Source organism: Oryctolagus cuniculus, chromosome 12 (genome assembly GCF_964237555.1).
Source record: "Oryctolagus cuniculus chromosome 12, mOryCun1.1, whole genome shotgun sequence".
Classification (NCBI taxonomy): Eukaryota; Metazoa; Chordata; class Mammalia; order Lagomorpha; family Leporidae; genus Oryctolagus; species Oryctolagus cuniculus.
The window spans coordinates 57,391,149-57,407,979 of NC_091443.1; the positions used below are offsets into that span (position 1 = coordinate 57,391,149).

The following is a 16,831-nucleotide window of genomic DNA, read 5'->3' on the forward strand; positions in this document are numbered from 1 at the left end:
TTCTGCCTTTGGATCAGCGCAGCTCCAGCTGTTGCAGCCATCTGGGAAGTGAACCAGCAGATGGAAGACCTCTCTCTCTGTCTCTATCTCTCTCTGTAATTCTGTCTTTCAAATAAATAAAATAAATCTTTAAAAAAAAAAACCACTAAACCAAATGCATATGCCCATAGTTTTTTCATAATACACATTTCCAAACATTTTTGAAGATCCCTCACATGCATGCATTTCAAATTTTTTTGCATCAAAATAAATTTATCTTTAAATCCTATTTTCATGGACTTTTTCAAGTACCTTTGTAGAAAGCACCTGGCACATAATAGGATCTTAAATATGTTTTAGTTCTCTTCTTATCATCTCCCTTTAAATGGCAGTTTGTATGATGTCTGCTCTTTGAAATGAAGCATGTCTTCCATTTAAACCAGAGAAAGAAAGTTACTCTTCATGTTGCTTTTATCTACGTTCTATCATTACTAGGCAAATGTTCTAAAAATGGAGCTTTTTTTCCCATCTCTAATGTACTTATGACAGTTAAAAAAAAATGTTGGAAATGGGAAGGGAATTTTGTGCAGGGCTGGGAACAGAAAGAGGGTCCTTTATCAAAGAGATAATGAGGCATCAAGGTCAATATGGTGTTGGGGTCTATTTACAATTAGCCAGTTTGTCTAACTCTTGGGACCCTGCTGAAACCTTCCAGCAGCTGTAAGCATACCATCTCTCAGCTCTTAGTGGCATAAAGCTAATGTGGAAGTCAGCATTTGGACAAATTCCTTTGCACCGCTAATGCAGCGCCCCACTTCTCACCGAGCTGTTCACTTTTCACCAAAGCAAGAAAATTCAGGCAGTCTTCAAATGGTGGCTTTACAATCTTTCACAACTGTTTCCCCAGTACCTCTGAGTGGACCCAAACTGAGATGGAGCGAAAGAGCCCTGCTGGGAGAACTAAAGGTTATCTCAAGACCTAAAAATGTACCCTAGAATCCAAAGCCTTGCCCTGAGGCTGGGAGACGGCTTTTTGGGTACTGCTGCTCCATCCAGGATGAGTGGGCCGTGATTCAGAGACGAACATGGCATGGGAGGAGGAAGTCAATGTTTTATTCGTGGGTTGCTCAACTGTGCTGGGCTGTGTCATGCATAATTTGAGGCCGTTCCCAAGAAACTTCTCACAAATAAGGCTAAACTTGGCAAGTGATTTCCTTCTTAGAATACAAACTGTGGTAGAGCAAAGAATGAGGACCATGTTCACTTAATGGAAGAATAGCAAAGGAAATGGCAGATAATCTGGGATGAAATGTCTGGAGTTGAGGTTGCATCCGACTCTATCAGCCCACCTTGATTGCTCTCCTCTCAAAGCACCAAAGTGCACAGAACTAGGGATGGATTACATGGGTCTGCCGTACTCTTTTTTCTTTTCCTCAGGTCAACTTAGAACAACACTGCATGTTTCCTTAAGGCTTTGACTGTGTCTTCTTTTTACAAACGAAGAGACTGAGCCCCATGAAAGTGAAGTTTAGCATACTGTAGCAAAGGCCAGAATTCAGACCTCTTAACTCAAATGCTGGGCCTCTTTCCACTCTCCTACAATTGTGGGTCTCAGACTTCAGAGTGCACCAGATGCATGTGAAGGCCTGATTACCACACGCCGGCCAGGCTCGATCTCCAGACTTCTGGATTCACTGGGTCTGGGGTTGGGCCTCCGAATTTGCCTTTCTAACAAGTGTCCAGATGCTGCTGATACTGCTGGTGGTGGGATCACACTTGAAGAACTTCAGCACCGTACTCTACCTAATCAATCAAACAGACCTCCATAGAGACTGCTGCTTTCCAAACTCTGAGCTGATCTTTCTTCTTCAGCTTCCAAACCCTACAAGCAAATAAAAGGTGGCTGAAGTGATGGGAGCCAGGCGGTGACTCAGATTTTCCTGCCATCCTGGGCCAACAGCCCCATATTGGCTTGGTCAGATTCAGCTACTTTGGTTGTTCTCAAGATGGAAGCTCTGTACCCCATGGAAAACAGAGGCCTCACTCTAAATGGAACAAGGAGGAACTTCTTTTAGAGAGTGTCTTTCAGAGACAGCCTGCCTTGTGTTCAAGAAAAGCCAAGGGGGACCATTACCATCACAATTTTCAGAGTAAGGCAATATGTCACAGTGTTGGAGTGCACAGTCTTGAAGCTGAATAATCTTGGGAAAGTTATATTCCAAGCTTCATATTTAATATAAAGTATTATAATAAATGCCAACTATTATTATTACCATTAGGCTTAGGGAAAAGGAACACCCTGGTGCTAGAAGTCAGCACAAGCCCAAGGAGCAAGGTGCATTAGTTACTACTGACAAAGCCAGTTGTGATCAGGATGACAATGAGTGAGTCTTAACTCTGTGCTAAGTGCTGAATGCTTTATATGGATAATTTCATATAATTCCCACCATGACCCCCATTTTGTAAATGAGGAAACTGAGATGCAAAGTGTTCATTTGTTCAAGGTCACGTAAGTTGCCCTTGAACTTGAACTCATGTAGTCTGAGTTTTGAAACTCTGTCCTGGTTACCTTTAAGGTAAATTGCTCAATGGTCAATATAAGTGCAACCCCTTCACCATACCTTTGGCATAGAGGGTAGGAAAGTAGAAGGGATACATGAGTTACATGAGTAACACGGGAAAGTTTCAACCTTCTTCCTTAACCAAATTCTTACTTTCCTGAGCCCCTCTCTATGCTAGCCCCTGGTTTCCAAATAAACAGGATTTCAGGATAGATGCTAACTGGGTGTTGGTCTGGGACATAGTTGATGTGCTGATTACTAAGAGAAGGAAAATAAATAGGAATGAATTATCTAAAAAAGTAACCAGTTCCAAAGATGCTAAAATCAAGCAGAGATTGTTTCATCAAAGGGGCAAACAAATTTCTCTCTTCTCATGAAAAGCATAGCAAGTGCAGAAAAGAGCATCAACTCCTAAAGAAAGAGAGATGGAAGGTAAAGCCTTGGTGAGGGAATCAGAAGTGTCTCAGAACGTCAGAACTCACACAAGTGTTCTAGAAGAAGTTGCCCTGCTCCTTCTACTTACAAATGGGCCCTTCCAGATATAAATACCATTGCTGGAAATATCTGTAGCTAGTGTTTGAATTTCTGATTTTTTCTCAATGCCTCTACTTTCTGTGAGAACCCAAGGGCATGTCCATTACCTGTTTTTCCAACGGGACAGGGATTGGGAGGGTCTGGGTAGCCCTGATCATCACTAAAGTCCTTAGGAATGTTGTCACCAGTCAACTCTGCCACGATGTTGGGGATGTTGCCAAAAGGACCCAAGTGTTGCAGACCTTCGTGAGCTCCACCTGCAGGGAAATGAGAATTAGTTCACTGCAGTGCAGTTGCATTCATTTTAATTGATATTTATTCAGGCATAGCATAGAGGCAAGGCACTATGCTCTACACTGTAGGGAGAGAAGCAAAAAATGAAATAGCTCCTTTTCTCTGCTTTAGAAATGTAGTAGCAGATACAAACATGCACTATAAATACATCATTTCCACACAAGGAAAATTGTATGCATGCTGTAATAAGACAGTTAACTCAACATTATGAGAGCATGGAAAAGGAAGAGTTTCGTCTCTTCTTGACGGAGTTGGAATTTGAGTGGCACTGACACATATGGGTAAAGTTGTGAAAGCTGAGCATGAGGCACGGGACAGTGTTAGGGGCTAGAAAGGGAAGCCATTGCCTCCCATGAATATTAGGCTGAAAGTACATTAGAAAAAAAAAAGTGTATAAGAACAAGTAGTCATGATCATCATGCCATTCTAACTCAACCCCTTAAAATATGGATTATTTACCCTTTTCTTCTCTGTTTATTTTTATACATTAATGTTCGCTCATTTTTCATTTAATATTAAAGCATGGGCATCTTTCCATTTGTCTGCATTGTCTCAATTCCCATAATCATAAATGGCTATGAAGTTTTTTATCCAATGATTGAAACCAAGACATAATGGCCATTCCTCTCTTATGAGACAGTGTTTCCCAATTTACTTTAGACATTTAATATTTTCCATGCTTGGGATTAGTTTTCCTCAGTCTAGATTCCCAGAAGTGAAATGACTGGGTCAAGGCTATAAACATTTTCATGGCTCTTGATACTGCAATACCAAATTGTTTTCCGTAAGGAAGGTGCTGATTCACAAAATGCCACCAGCATAAAGAAAAGTGAGAACATCATTTTTACAACATCCTCACCAGCACTGGGTTTTACAAAAGTAAATTTCATGTTTTTTCCCCTAATTTAAGTTTAGAAAAATACAGCCAGACAAACATTTCCCCATGTATTTACTGGCTAGTTTTAATTGTGTGTGTGTGTGTATGAATTCCCTGTTTTTGCTCTTAGAATTATAATTTTCTCCTATCAGTTTATATGAACATTTTATATAATAAAGATATCAGGCCTTTGACTAACATTCAGCAAATGTATTTTCCCATGTCGTCTGACTTTGAATTTTGGTTATTATTATACTATTTTGCCAACATAAGTTTTTAATATTTTCGTAGTTAGATTTGTTGTTTTTAATTCTCTTTTGTGATTCCATCTCATCCTTCTAAGCTTACAAACTCATTGCCCCTTCAGTAGTAATATCTGGATATTTCTTTTAGTTTTGCTGTTTTATAAGTTAACTCTTAAATCCATATGCAATTTATTCTAGGGTATTTAAAATGGTTAATCAATTATACCATCAATATTGGTTAAAGAAGTCCAATGTTTCCCACTTACTTCATGCCTTAAATAAATATTGAAGTGCTTCATACTTACCAAAACTTGCTGAGCACCAAGACACAACTGTGAATATAAACAATTTTGATTGCTTAACTTGCTTTACTTTATATACAAAGGCACGTCACTTCGGCACCCTTTCTTTTTTGTAGCCTTAACATCCTGTAAGGTTTGGGAAGTTTTCTTTTCCAGCACCAGAGCGGAGCATTTCTTAGAAGCATTTCAGATTTTTCAATTCTACTGGGGCACAGGAGCCCCTCATTCATGGTTCCCCTTAATGCACAAACAACCTGAATATAGTCTGACGTAGGAAAAGCCAATTCAGAGGCCGGCGCCGTGGCTCAATAGGCTAATCCTCCGCCTTGCAGCACCGGCACACCGGGTTCTAGTCCCGGTCGGGGCGCCGGATTCTGTCCCGGTTGCCCCTCTTCCAGGCCAGCTCTCTGCAGTGGAGGATGGCCCAAGTCCTTGGGCCCTGCACCCACATGGGAGACCAGGAAAAGCACCTGGCTCCTGGCTTCAGATCAGCGCGATACGCCGGCTGCAGCGCGCAGGCCGCGGCGGCCATTGGAGGGTGAACCAACGGCAAAAGGAAGACCTTTCTCTCTGTCTCTCTCTCTCTCACTGTCCACTCTGCCTGTCAAAAATTAAAAAAAAAAAAAAAAGGAAAAGCCAATTCAAAATCAAAAGATGCTTTGGTGGACATGAAATTAGAGCCAAATCCAGCAAAAATAACTGCATTTCCAGCTCCATGAGAAGAATGGCATTGCCAACAAGCCAGACAAATTAAACCAGGAGGATGAGGCTCCCTTCTCTCTGGATGACCACTTGCACTTGCACTTGCATTTGTGTTCTTGGCTGAACCAAGCTCCTTTTGATTGACACTTTTTTTTTTTTTCCTTCGGGAATGTTAATACTTCCAGTAGTACCTTGACTAGATCCCTGTGTCCTAGGAATCACATTGACTCTTTGAAGTCACTTTGTGTCACTTTCCATTAGTGATGTTTGATTGAAGTTTAACAATATTATCTCTTATAATTCTTCCAACACCCAAATTCACATATCACTAGTTTCTGGTTTTTTTACATTTAAATTTGTTATTCTATTGCTTTCATGACAGTGGGTAGCCTGCAAATTTTCTACACATTGGACTATCATATTTTGTAAATTTTTTCATGTGAGTATTTATTTATTTGTTTTGATCTTTTTTTTATTTAGTAAATATAAATTTCCAAAGTACAGTTTATGGATTACAATGGCTTCCCCCCCATAACTTCCCTCCCACTCACACCCCTCCCATCTCCCACTTCCTCTCCCATTCCATTCACATCAAGATTCATTTTCAATTCTCTTTATATACAGAAGATTGATTTAGTATATGTTAAGTAAAGATTTCATCAGTTTGCACCCACACAGAAACACAAAGTGTAAAATACTGTTTCAGTACTAGTTATACCATTACTTCACATTGGACAACACATTAAGGACAGATCCCACATGAGGAGTAAGTACACAGTGACTCCTGTTGTTGACTTAACAATGTGACATCCTTGTTTATGGCGTCAGTAATCTCCCTAGGCTCTAGTCATGAGTTGCCAAGGCTATGGAAGCCTTTTGAGTTTGCTGACTTCAATCTTATTCCGACAGGGTCATAGTCAAAGTGGAAGTTCTCTCCTCCCTTCAGAGAAAGGTACCTCCTTCTTTTCTGGCCCTGATCTTTCCACTGGGATCTCACTCGCAGAGATCTTTCATTTAGGTCTTTTTTTTTTTCTTTTCCAGGGTGTCTTGGCTATCCATGCCTAAAATACTCTCATGGGCTCTTCAGCCAGATCCTAATGCTTAAGGGCTGATTCTGAGGCCAGAGTGCTATTTAGGACATCTGTCATTCTATGAGTCTGCTGTGTATCCTGCTTCCCATGATGGACCGTTCTCTCCCTTTTTGATTCTATCAGTTAGTATTAGCAGACACTAGACTTGTTTGTGTGATCCCTTTGACTCTTAGACCTATTGATCACTTGGACTAGTGAGATGGCATTTGTACATGCCACCTTGATGGGATTGTATTGGAATCCCCTGGCACATTTCTAACTCCACCATTTGGGGCAAGTCCAATTGAGCATGTCCCAAATTGTACATTCCTCCCTCTCTTATTCCCACTGTTATTTTTAATAGAGATCACTTTTCAGTTAAAAGTTAAACACCTAAGAATAATTGTGTGTTAATTACAGAGTTCAACCAATAGTACTAGAACAAAACAAAGAAAAAATACTAAAATGGATAAAGTATTACATTGTACATCAACAGTCAGGACAAGAGCTGATCAAGTCACTGTTTCTCATAGTGTCCCTTTCACTTCAACAGGTTTCCCCTTTGGTACTCAGTTAGTAATCACCAATCAGGGAGAACATACGATATTTGTCCCTTTGGGACTGGCTTAATTCACTCAGCATAATGTTTTCCAGATTCCTCCATCTTGTTGTAAATGACCAGATTTCTTTTTTTTTTTTACTGCTGTATAGTTTTCTATTGAGTACATGTCCCATAATTCCTTTATCCAGTCTACTGTTGATGGGCATTTGAGTTGGTTCCAGGTCTTAGCTATTGTGAATTGAGCTGCAATAAACATTAATGTGCAGACTGCTTGTTTGTTTGCCAGTTTAATTTCCTTTGGGTAAATTCCAAGGAGTGCTATGGCTGGGTTGAATGGTAGGGTTATATTCAGGTTTCTGAGGAATCTCCAAACTGCCTTCCATAGTGGCTTAACCAGTTTGCATTCCCACCAACAGTGGGTTAGTGTCCCTTTCCCCCACATCCTCTCCAGCATTTATTGTTGGTAGATTTCTGAATGTGAGCCATTCTAACCGAGGTGATGTGAAACTTCATTGTGGTTTTGATTTGCACTTCCCTGATTGCCAGTGATCTTGAACATTTTTTCATGTGTCTGTTGGCCATTTGAATTTCCTCTTTTGAAAAATGTCTATTGAGGTCCTTGGCCCATCTCTTAAGTGGGTTGTTGGTTTTGATGTTGTGGAGTTTCTTGATTTCTTTGTAGATTCTGGTTATCAACCCTTTATCTGTTGTATAGTTTGCAAATATTTTTTCCCATTCTGTCAGTTGCCTCTTCACTTTCCTGACTGTTTCTTTTGCAGTACAGAAACTTCTCAATTTGATGCAATCCCAAATGTTAATTTTGGCTTTGACTGCCTGTGCCTCCAGGGTCTTTTCTAGGAAGTCTTTGCTGGTACCTATATCTGCAGGGTTTCTCCAATGCTCTCTAATAATTTGATGGTGTCAGTTCATAGATTTAAGTCTTTAATCCATGTTGAGTGAATTTTTGTGTGAGGTGAAAGGTAGGGGTCTTGCTTCATGATTCTGCATGTGGAAATCCATTTTTCCCAGCACCATTTATTGAATAGACTGTCCTTACTCCAGGGATTGGTTTTAAATACTTGATCAAATGTAAGCTGGCTGTAGATGTTTGGATTAAATTCTGGTGTTTTTATTCTGTTCCATTGGTCTATCCATCTGTTTCTGTACCAGCACCATGCTGTTTTGATTACAACTGCCCTGTAGTATGTCCTGAAATCTGGTATTGTGATGCCTCCGGCTTTGTTTTTGTTGTACAAGATTGCTTTAGCTATTCGAGGTCTCCTGTGTCTCCATATGAATTTCAGCATCATTTTTTTCCAGATCTGAGAAGAAGGTCTTCGGTATCTTGATTGGTATTGCATTGAATCTATAAATTGCTTTTGGGAGAATGGACATTTTGATGATATTGATTCTTCCAATCCATGAGCATGGAAGATTTTTCCATTTCTTGGTATCCTCTTCTATTTCTTTCTTTAAGGTTTTGTAATTTTCATCGTAGAGATCTTTAACGTCCTTGGTTAAGTTTATTCCAAGGTATTTGATTGTTTTTGTAGCTATTGTGAATGGGATTGATCTTAGAAGTTCTTCATCAGCCATGGCATTGTCTGTGTATACAAAGGCTGTTGACTTTTGTGCATTGATTTTATATCCTGTTACTTTGGCAAACTCTTCTATGAGTTCCAATAGTCTCTTAATAGAGTTCTTTGGGTCCCATAAATAAAGAATCATGTCATCTGCAAAGAGGGATAGTTTGACTTCTTCCTTCCCAATGTGTTCCCTTTAATTTCTTTTTCTTGCCTAATAGCTCTGGATAAAACTTTCAAAACTATATTGAAGAGCAGTGGCGATAGTAGGCATCCCTGTATGGTACCAGATCTCAGTGGAAATGCTTCCAACTTTTCCCCCATTCAATAGGATGTTGACTGTGGGTTTTTCATAAATTGCTTTGATTGTATTGAGGAATGTTCCTTTCATACCCAGTTTGCTTAGAGTTTTCATCATGAAAGGGTGTTGTATTTTATCAAATGCTTTCTCGGCATCTTTTGATATAATCACATGGTTTTTCTTCTGCAGTCTGTTAATGTGGTGTATCACATTGATTGTTTTGCGCACATTGAACCATCCCTGCATAACAGGGATAAATCCCACTTGGTCTGGGTGGATGATCTTTCTGATGTGTTGTTGCATTCTATTGGCAAGCATTTTATTGAGGATTTTTGCATCTATGTTCATCAGGGATATTGGTCTGTAATTCTCTTTCAATGCTGCATCTTTTTCCGGCTTAGGAATTAAGGTGATGCTGGCTTCATAGAAAGAATTTGGGAGGATTCCCTCTTTTTCGATTGTTCTGAATAGTTTGAGAAGAATTGGAGTTAGTTCTTCTTTAAATGTCTGGTAGAATTCAGCAGTGAATCCATCTGGTCCTGGGCTTTTCTTTGTTGGGAGGGTCTTTATTACTGTTTCAATTTCTGTCTCAGTTATGGGTCTGTTTAGGTTTTCTATGTCTTCCTGGTTCAATTTAGGTAGGTTGCATGTGTCCAGGAATCTATACATTTCTAATAGATTTCCCTGTTTGCTGGCATACAAGTCCTTGTAGTAATTTCTGATGATTCTTTTTATTTCTGTGGTGTCTGCTATTATGTTTCCTTTTTCATCTCTGATTTTATTGATTTGGGTCTTTTCTCTTCTTTTTTTTAGTTAGTTGGGCCAATGGGGTGTCAAGCATCTCCTCGTTTGGCTGATTTTTTGTAATGTTTTTTTTTGGATTGAATCCTGTTGATTTCTTCTCTGATTTTAATTATTTCTCTTCTCCTACTAGATTTGGGTCTGGTTTGCTGCAGATTTTCTAGATCCTTGAGATGCAGTGAAAGCTCATCTATTTGGTACCTTCCCAATTTCTTGATGTAGGCACCTATTGATATAAACTTTCCTCTTAATACTGATTTTGCTGTATCCCATAAGTTTTGGTATGTTGTGCTGTTATCCTCATTTACTTCCAGAAAATTTTTGATTTCTCTCTTAATTTCTTCTATGACCCATTGTTCATTCAGGAGCATGTTGTTCAATCTCCATGTGTTTGCATATGCTCTAGGGATTCCTGAGTTGCTAATTTCCAACTTCATTCCTTTATGGTCTGAGAAGCTGCATCGTATGATTCTATTTCTTTTGAATTTGCTGAGACTTGCTTTATGGCCTAGTATGTGGTCAATCCTAGAGAAGGTTCCATGTACTGCTGAGAAGAATGTAAATGCTTTATGTGTAGGATGAAAAGTTCTGTAGATATCTGTTAGATCCATTTGGGCTATGGTGTCGTTTAAATCTACTGTATCCTTGTTGATCTTCTCTCCTGTTGATCTGTCTATTTCTGAGAGTGAAGTATTGAAGTCCCCCAGTACTATTGTATTGGGGTCTAAGTCTCCCTTTAAGTCCCTTAACAATTCTTTTAAATAAACCAGTGCCCTGTAATTAGGTGCATATACATAGATAATTGTTATATCTTCCTGTTGAATTGATTCCTTAATCATTATATAGTGCCCCTCTTTGTCTCTCTTAACGGTTTTTGTGGTAAAGTTTATGTTGTCTGATATTAAGATGGCTACGCCCGCTCTTTTTTCATTTCTGTTGGCATGGTATATCTTTTTCCAGCCTTTCACTTTCAGTCTGTATGGATCTTTGTTGGAAAGATGTGTTTCTTGTAAGCAGCAAACAGATGGGTTTTGTTCCTTAACCCAATCAGCCAATCAGTGTCTTTTAACTGGACAGTTCAGGCCATTAACGTTCAATGTGACTATTGATAAGTAGTAACTTTGCCCTGACATTTGCCAAAGATATTTTCTAATATATGTTTTGAACTTCCTGTGATATTTTGCTGTGAGGTTTCCTTCATTGACCTTCTTTCATATTGATGACTGTGTTTCTGTGTTTCTGTGTATAACACATCTTTAAGCATCTTTTTGCCAGGCTGGAAGAGTGGCGACAAATTCTTTCAATTTCTGTTTGCTGTGAAAGGTCTTTATTTCACCTTCATTCACAAATGAGAGAAGTGCAGCATATAATATTCTGGGCTGGAAGTTTTTCTCTCTTAGTACCTGGGCTACGTCTCGCCATTCCCTTCTAGCTTGCAGTGTTTCTGATGAGAAGTCTGCTGTGAGTCTAATTGGAGATCCTCTGAGAGTAATCTGACGTTTCTCTCTTGCACATTTTAGGATCTTTTCTTTCTGTTTCACTGTAGTGAGTTTAATTACAATGTGTCGTGGTGAGGATCTCTTTTGGTCATGTTTACTAGGGGTTCTATGAGTTTCCTGTACTAGAATGTCTCTGTCCTTCTCCAAACCTGGGAAATTTTTTGCTAGTATCTCACTAAAAAGGCCTTCTAATCATTTCTCCCTCTCCATGCCTTCAGGAACTCCTAGAACCCAAATGTTGGGTTTTTTAATAGTATCCTGTAGATTCCCGACAATATTTTTTAGATTTCTAATTTCCTCTTCTTTTCTTTGGTTTGACTGTATACTTTCCTGTTCTCTGTCTTCTAAGTCTGATATTCTCTCTTCTGCTTCACTCACTCTGTTTTTAAGGCTCTCTAATGTGTTTGTCATTTGATCTATTGAATTCTTCATTTCATTATGATTTCTCGTCACTATCACAGTTTCATGTTCTACTAGTTGCTTCATTTCATTTTGATTCCTCCTTAATATTTCATTTTCACGTGAGAGATTTTCTATCCCGTCCAGTAAGGATTTCTGTAGTTCAAGAATTCGTTTTTGAGATCTTCTTAATGTTCTTATCAATTTTTTGAGATCTGCTTCTTGCATTTCTTCTATCTCATCATCTTCATAATCTTGAATTGGTGTGTCTTTATCATTTCGGGGTGTCGTAGTATCTTCCTTGTTCTTGTTACCTCGGTTTATGTGTTTGTTTGGCATTGTGGAGATATTCTTTCGTTTCTTTGCTGTGGTGTTTTTTCTCTTTATACTATGACTCTACATTAAGTGGACTGTTTGCCTTTGATGGATCCTTAGAGGCTTGATATGGGTGTGGCCTGAGAGCTCTGTTTGGTTCCTCAGGGTTAAGGATGTGCCAATGGTGACACTCCCAGGTTAGGCGTGGTAAATCTCTCTTTCTTTCTTTCTTTTTTTGATTCAAAAGGGAAGTAATTCCACACAGCTGAGCGGAATTGGAGGTAGTTAGCAGGCGAATGATATACCCACAGGAGCCAGAGATCAGAAGCTCTTTCCCAAGGACCACACAGGGAATCTGTTCTGCCCTCAGTGTGGGCTCAAATTCTCCTGCAGTTTCCCACTGGGTTTCCAAGGTTACCAAATTGTAGCGTCTCTGGAGAGTACTCACGTGAATTCCGTGAGTTCTTTCCCCCACCGTCTCTTTTTTCACAGTCTCAGTTCATTAGCACCACACATTCACTAGGTCCTAATCTCCTGTTATTTCACCACCACCCCCAGAGTCAGGTTTTTCTGCTAGGCTCAGGGCTGGTGCAGACCTGAGGTCGCCCTGCTTATGACGTATATCCAAAATGGTGCCTGCTCTTTGTCTTGCTCACCTTTGAGAGGTGAGCAGAGAGAGAGAAACTCTAGTCCTTATCAGTCACTTCTTTTTTTTCTTTCTCTTCTAGTTAGCCTGGTGAACTTTTCCCCACGGGGTTTCAAGCCTTGTTCCTTCTAGTCTCCTCTTTCCACTTGCCCGCCGGTGTCTCGGGCTATTGAGGTTTGGCTCACTTCGCGTTCCAGCACTGGTGTGTTGAGTCTGCCACTGGTGTACCGAACTGTGGGCTCCCATGCTCTCCACACAGGTCCACTGTGAATCACTAGTTCCGGAAGAGTTTCCTCTGCTGTTTCTTCCCCTACTCTTCCTTGAATCTGCAGTATCTCCACTTTTATTAAACTGTCTCTCCCCAGACTATCAGTGTGCTCCCTTCCTATTCCGCCATCTTGCTGCTCTCTGAAAGATCTTGACCTCATGTGAGTATTTAAAATAAGGTATTCTATATGAGCCATAAATGTCTAAGTATAGCTAATTATTCAAAATTTTAGATTATATTCTTTTTAGTCTTTATTCAGATTTTATCTCTTTAATCTATTAATCTATGACTATGTATTTTATCTATTACTCCCAGTGAGTTTCTATCAGTCTCTTATTTCTTACTGTTTTCATGTTATCATTTTGATGGTACACTAGTTGACATATCCAGGAATGTAAATCCTTCATTTTAATTGTGTCAATAATTTGCTGCTAAATAAAAACTGTCAAATCATATCCTAATTCCTATTTCATTTGTTAGTTTGACATTCTCTTTCCATTGATATGTGTTTGATTGGTAAAACCTTGATCATCCTTTTATTTTTAAACTTCCTATGTATCTTTCTGGTGTTTGTCTAATTCATACTGTGTTAGCTACTTTCAGAGATATTCTGGGGATAAATATTTATTATTCCACACTAACTCAAAAGCTGCAAAAGTTAAACATACATAACAGAGCACGTGGTATTGATATATTTGAAGCTTTGTATAATCTTGGCACTGTAGTCACCACTGTGCTTGCTATAGGGCATGCTCTCTGGTGTGTCAAGACATGTCTCAACTTTTGAAAGCACCCTAGCATTAAGTGCCAGGAATTATCCAACTTGGCTCAAGGGGGAATGCATGTCTTAATGCTCCATTAGTAATTAATGAAGGAAGCAAACACAGTTTCCCTTATGGAAGGCCTGCCAAGGCTCTGTTTACCTCTGTGCACCAGTGCCACTAAAATGAATGCAGCACTTGTTAGGAAGCAACAGATGTTTAGAAGCAACAGATACATTAGAACACAGGCTCTTTTAATCCCACATTTAATGACATCAAATCAAGAAACACTCACTGAGGTAGGACCTGTGGGAGATGGGAAGAAGTAAAAAATGCTATCCTTGGCACTCCAGGAGCTGTGATTTTATAGGCAGCTAAATATGCATTTAGAAAACAATTTTATGATTTTATAGTTACATATACAACCAAATGCCAGTTATCTGTTAAATTATAATGTTTATATTATTTCAATCTCTTGTGCCTGAAGCCAAGCCAATCACAATGTTATGATGCCATGATATTATTTAGTCCATTCATCCCAGTCTTCTTAACCATCTTACATTAACTGCACAAACTGAACATATATTTGAAAATTATTAATTATTCAATTTTTAAAATATTTATTGAGCACAATCTGTATCATATGTTAAGACCTGAACAAGTACTAGAGGATCAATGATGAACCAGACAAATGCGGACCCTGTTTACAGCCCAAAAGGATTCAAAAAAGAAAAGAAGTATCTTACAAAGAAACCATTCCTAATGTACTTGCAATGTAACTGGCATACTACAGATGTCACAGTGATGAAAAAGAAGTATCTAGCCCAGACCTAGGTCATGAAAGGCTTCCTACAGGAAGAATCATACCTAGGGTTATGTTAGGTGCTATAGAAAACATAAATGTGAAAGATATGGTTCCTGGGGTTGTGGTGCAGTTGTTTAAGCCACCATTTGCAATGCTCACATGCCATATTGGATTGTCAGTTGGAGTCCACCTGTTCGTCTTCCAAACCAGCTGCCTACTAATGCACCTGGAAAGGCAGCAGATGATGGGCCAAGTGCCTGGGACCCTGCCACCCAGATAGAAGGCCAGGATGGAGTTCCTGGCTGCTAGTTCTGGTCTGGCCCAGGCTTGGATATTGTGGACATTTGAGCAGTGAACCAGCAAATGAAATCTCTCTCTCTCTCTCTCTCTCCCCCTACTTCTCTCTGTTTTTCTTTCTCCTTCTGTCAGTCTACCTTCCAAATAAACAGGTAAAATTTAGAAAAAGCAACATGCTTGCTGTTCTCCAATCAGTTTTTTATTCTAGTTGATTACTGGAGAATAACACAATAAGCCAGCAGTTCGTAATAAGAAATATTCCCCCAAATAATTCACTGTGGTATAAGACAACAGACCACTGTACAATGGTAGATTGGAGAGAAGTTCAGATCTTCTCTAAGCCTGAGATGCTCTCTCTCCTGACACTCAGGAATGAAGTGAGAAGAATTGAGACAGGGTGGGTGTAACCTAAGTAGAAATAAGACTTCCAGCACTGTACGTGAAAGGCATGAGTCAACAGTCCGTGAAGTTCCTAAACTTTAGAGGTCTGCTGATTTGAAAAGCAATGCCATTGTTAAAGACAGGACTTTTTACTTATAGCTTTGAAGTATAATTCATTAATTCTATCCTGTGATAGTGCTTTATCTGTTTCCATTTCAATCACAGCTTGGTAAAAATGTCTCTAGAATAAAAGGAAAATATCGCATTTTTCCAAGTGAGTTTTAGGCCCAGTTCTGTTTATATAATAAAATTGGTACCATGCAGCCGTTTATTTCAAAGCTTTAGATATCAAATCATTCATAGATTTTCTTTGTGTTGTCATAGCAATAAAGTTCCACTCGAGGCAGTGAGAAAGCAAAAGGGAACCTGAGTTTGTCTGATCTGGGTCAGAGCTCTTAAGTCTCCTTGGCCTGTCTTGAGCCCTCCATAAAAATATGCCCAGCATTTGACCACACCCTGGCTCTCTTCTGCATTCTTATCCCCTGCCTGGATCCTCCCTCCCCTGTACGCTCCCGTATTAGCTGGGTAGTTCAGCCAGGCGATTGGCCCTGTTTGCAGTGTCTCCGTGGCCTGGGCTATCTGATCAACCTCTGCTCCCCACTTTGCCACCCATGGATCTGTAGCAAAGAACCTGGCAATGCTCCTGAGGACCTCCAGTGGGGGTCCAGTACCTCCAATGCTTCCTCATCCAGAACGGCACTAATTGTGTCTGGTTAATCAAAAGTTCCTTTTGGTTTTGAATTCATTTTCCTGCCTTCCTAATTTTAATCAGCTGTTGTCATCTAGTAATGAAAATGTGATCAACTGAATACCTAAATTTTTACCAGGTTCAAACAGTCATGAGCTTTTTGTTGTATTGGTTGAAGAGGTTTTTTAGCTGTCTAGTCTTCCAGTAAATCTCTGGTATCACATCTTATCTTGATGTCATTTGACTCCTAAAAGTAGTACATAAAAAACAAAATCTGAGTTAACTGAGGTTTCCAATTACTATAACAATTACTGAAGGATATGGTTTTCCATATAGCGTCAAAATGACTGAAATATCCTATGTAAGTTCAATATTTATTTAAGCACTGTAAAGGAAAATATTCACTATGAAGTTAGATGAGCACTTCATTATTTTTTAAATTTCATTTATTTTTATTTTCTTTGAAGGGCAGAGAGACAAAGATTTTCCATTTGCTGGTTCACTCCCCAAATGTCTACAATAGCTAGGGTTAGGTCAGGCCAAAGCCAGGAGCCCAGAACTCCATTTGGGCCTCCCATATGGGTGGTAGGGACCCAAGCACTTGAGCCATCATTTCTACCTCCTAGGATGCACATTAACAGGAAGCTGGATGGGAAGTGGAGGAGCCAGGACTCAAATCAGGCACTCCAATACAGGATGTGGGTGTCCCAAGCTAGGACAAAACTACTGCACCAAATAGCAGCACTCTTAAGGAAATACTTGAAAGGGTAGTTTGGGAATATGACTTCGCACTTCATGTTAAATGGGACTATTATTGGGAACATCAATGGCTATATAGAATTATCACAGTATGCTCTTGGGGTATTAGAGTATGTAGCAAAGTGTTCAGTGGTTTCAGCTG

The 16,831-nt window shown here is 39.5% G+C and overlaps 1 protein-coding gene across 3 annotated transcripts in view; it reads right to left on the minus strand.

The window, feature by feature from the left end:
- SCG5 (secretogranin V) overlaps positions 1–16,831 on the minus strand; it is a 69,265-nt gene that overhangs the window by 13,755 nt on the left and 38,679 nt on the right. For all 3 annotated transcript variants that reach the window (XM_008269251.4, XM_008269250.4, XM_002718004.5), the window contains exon 3: positions 3,182–3,331. In XM_008269251.4, coding sequence (XP_008267473.1) covers positions 3,182–3,331 — 150 coding nt within the window. The remainder of the gene's footprint in view (positions 1–3,181; positions 3,332–16,831) is intronic.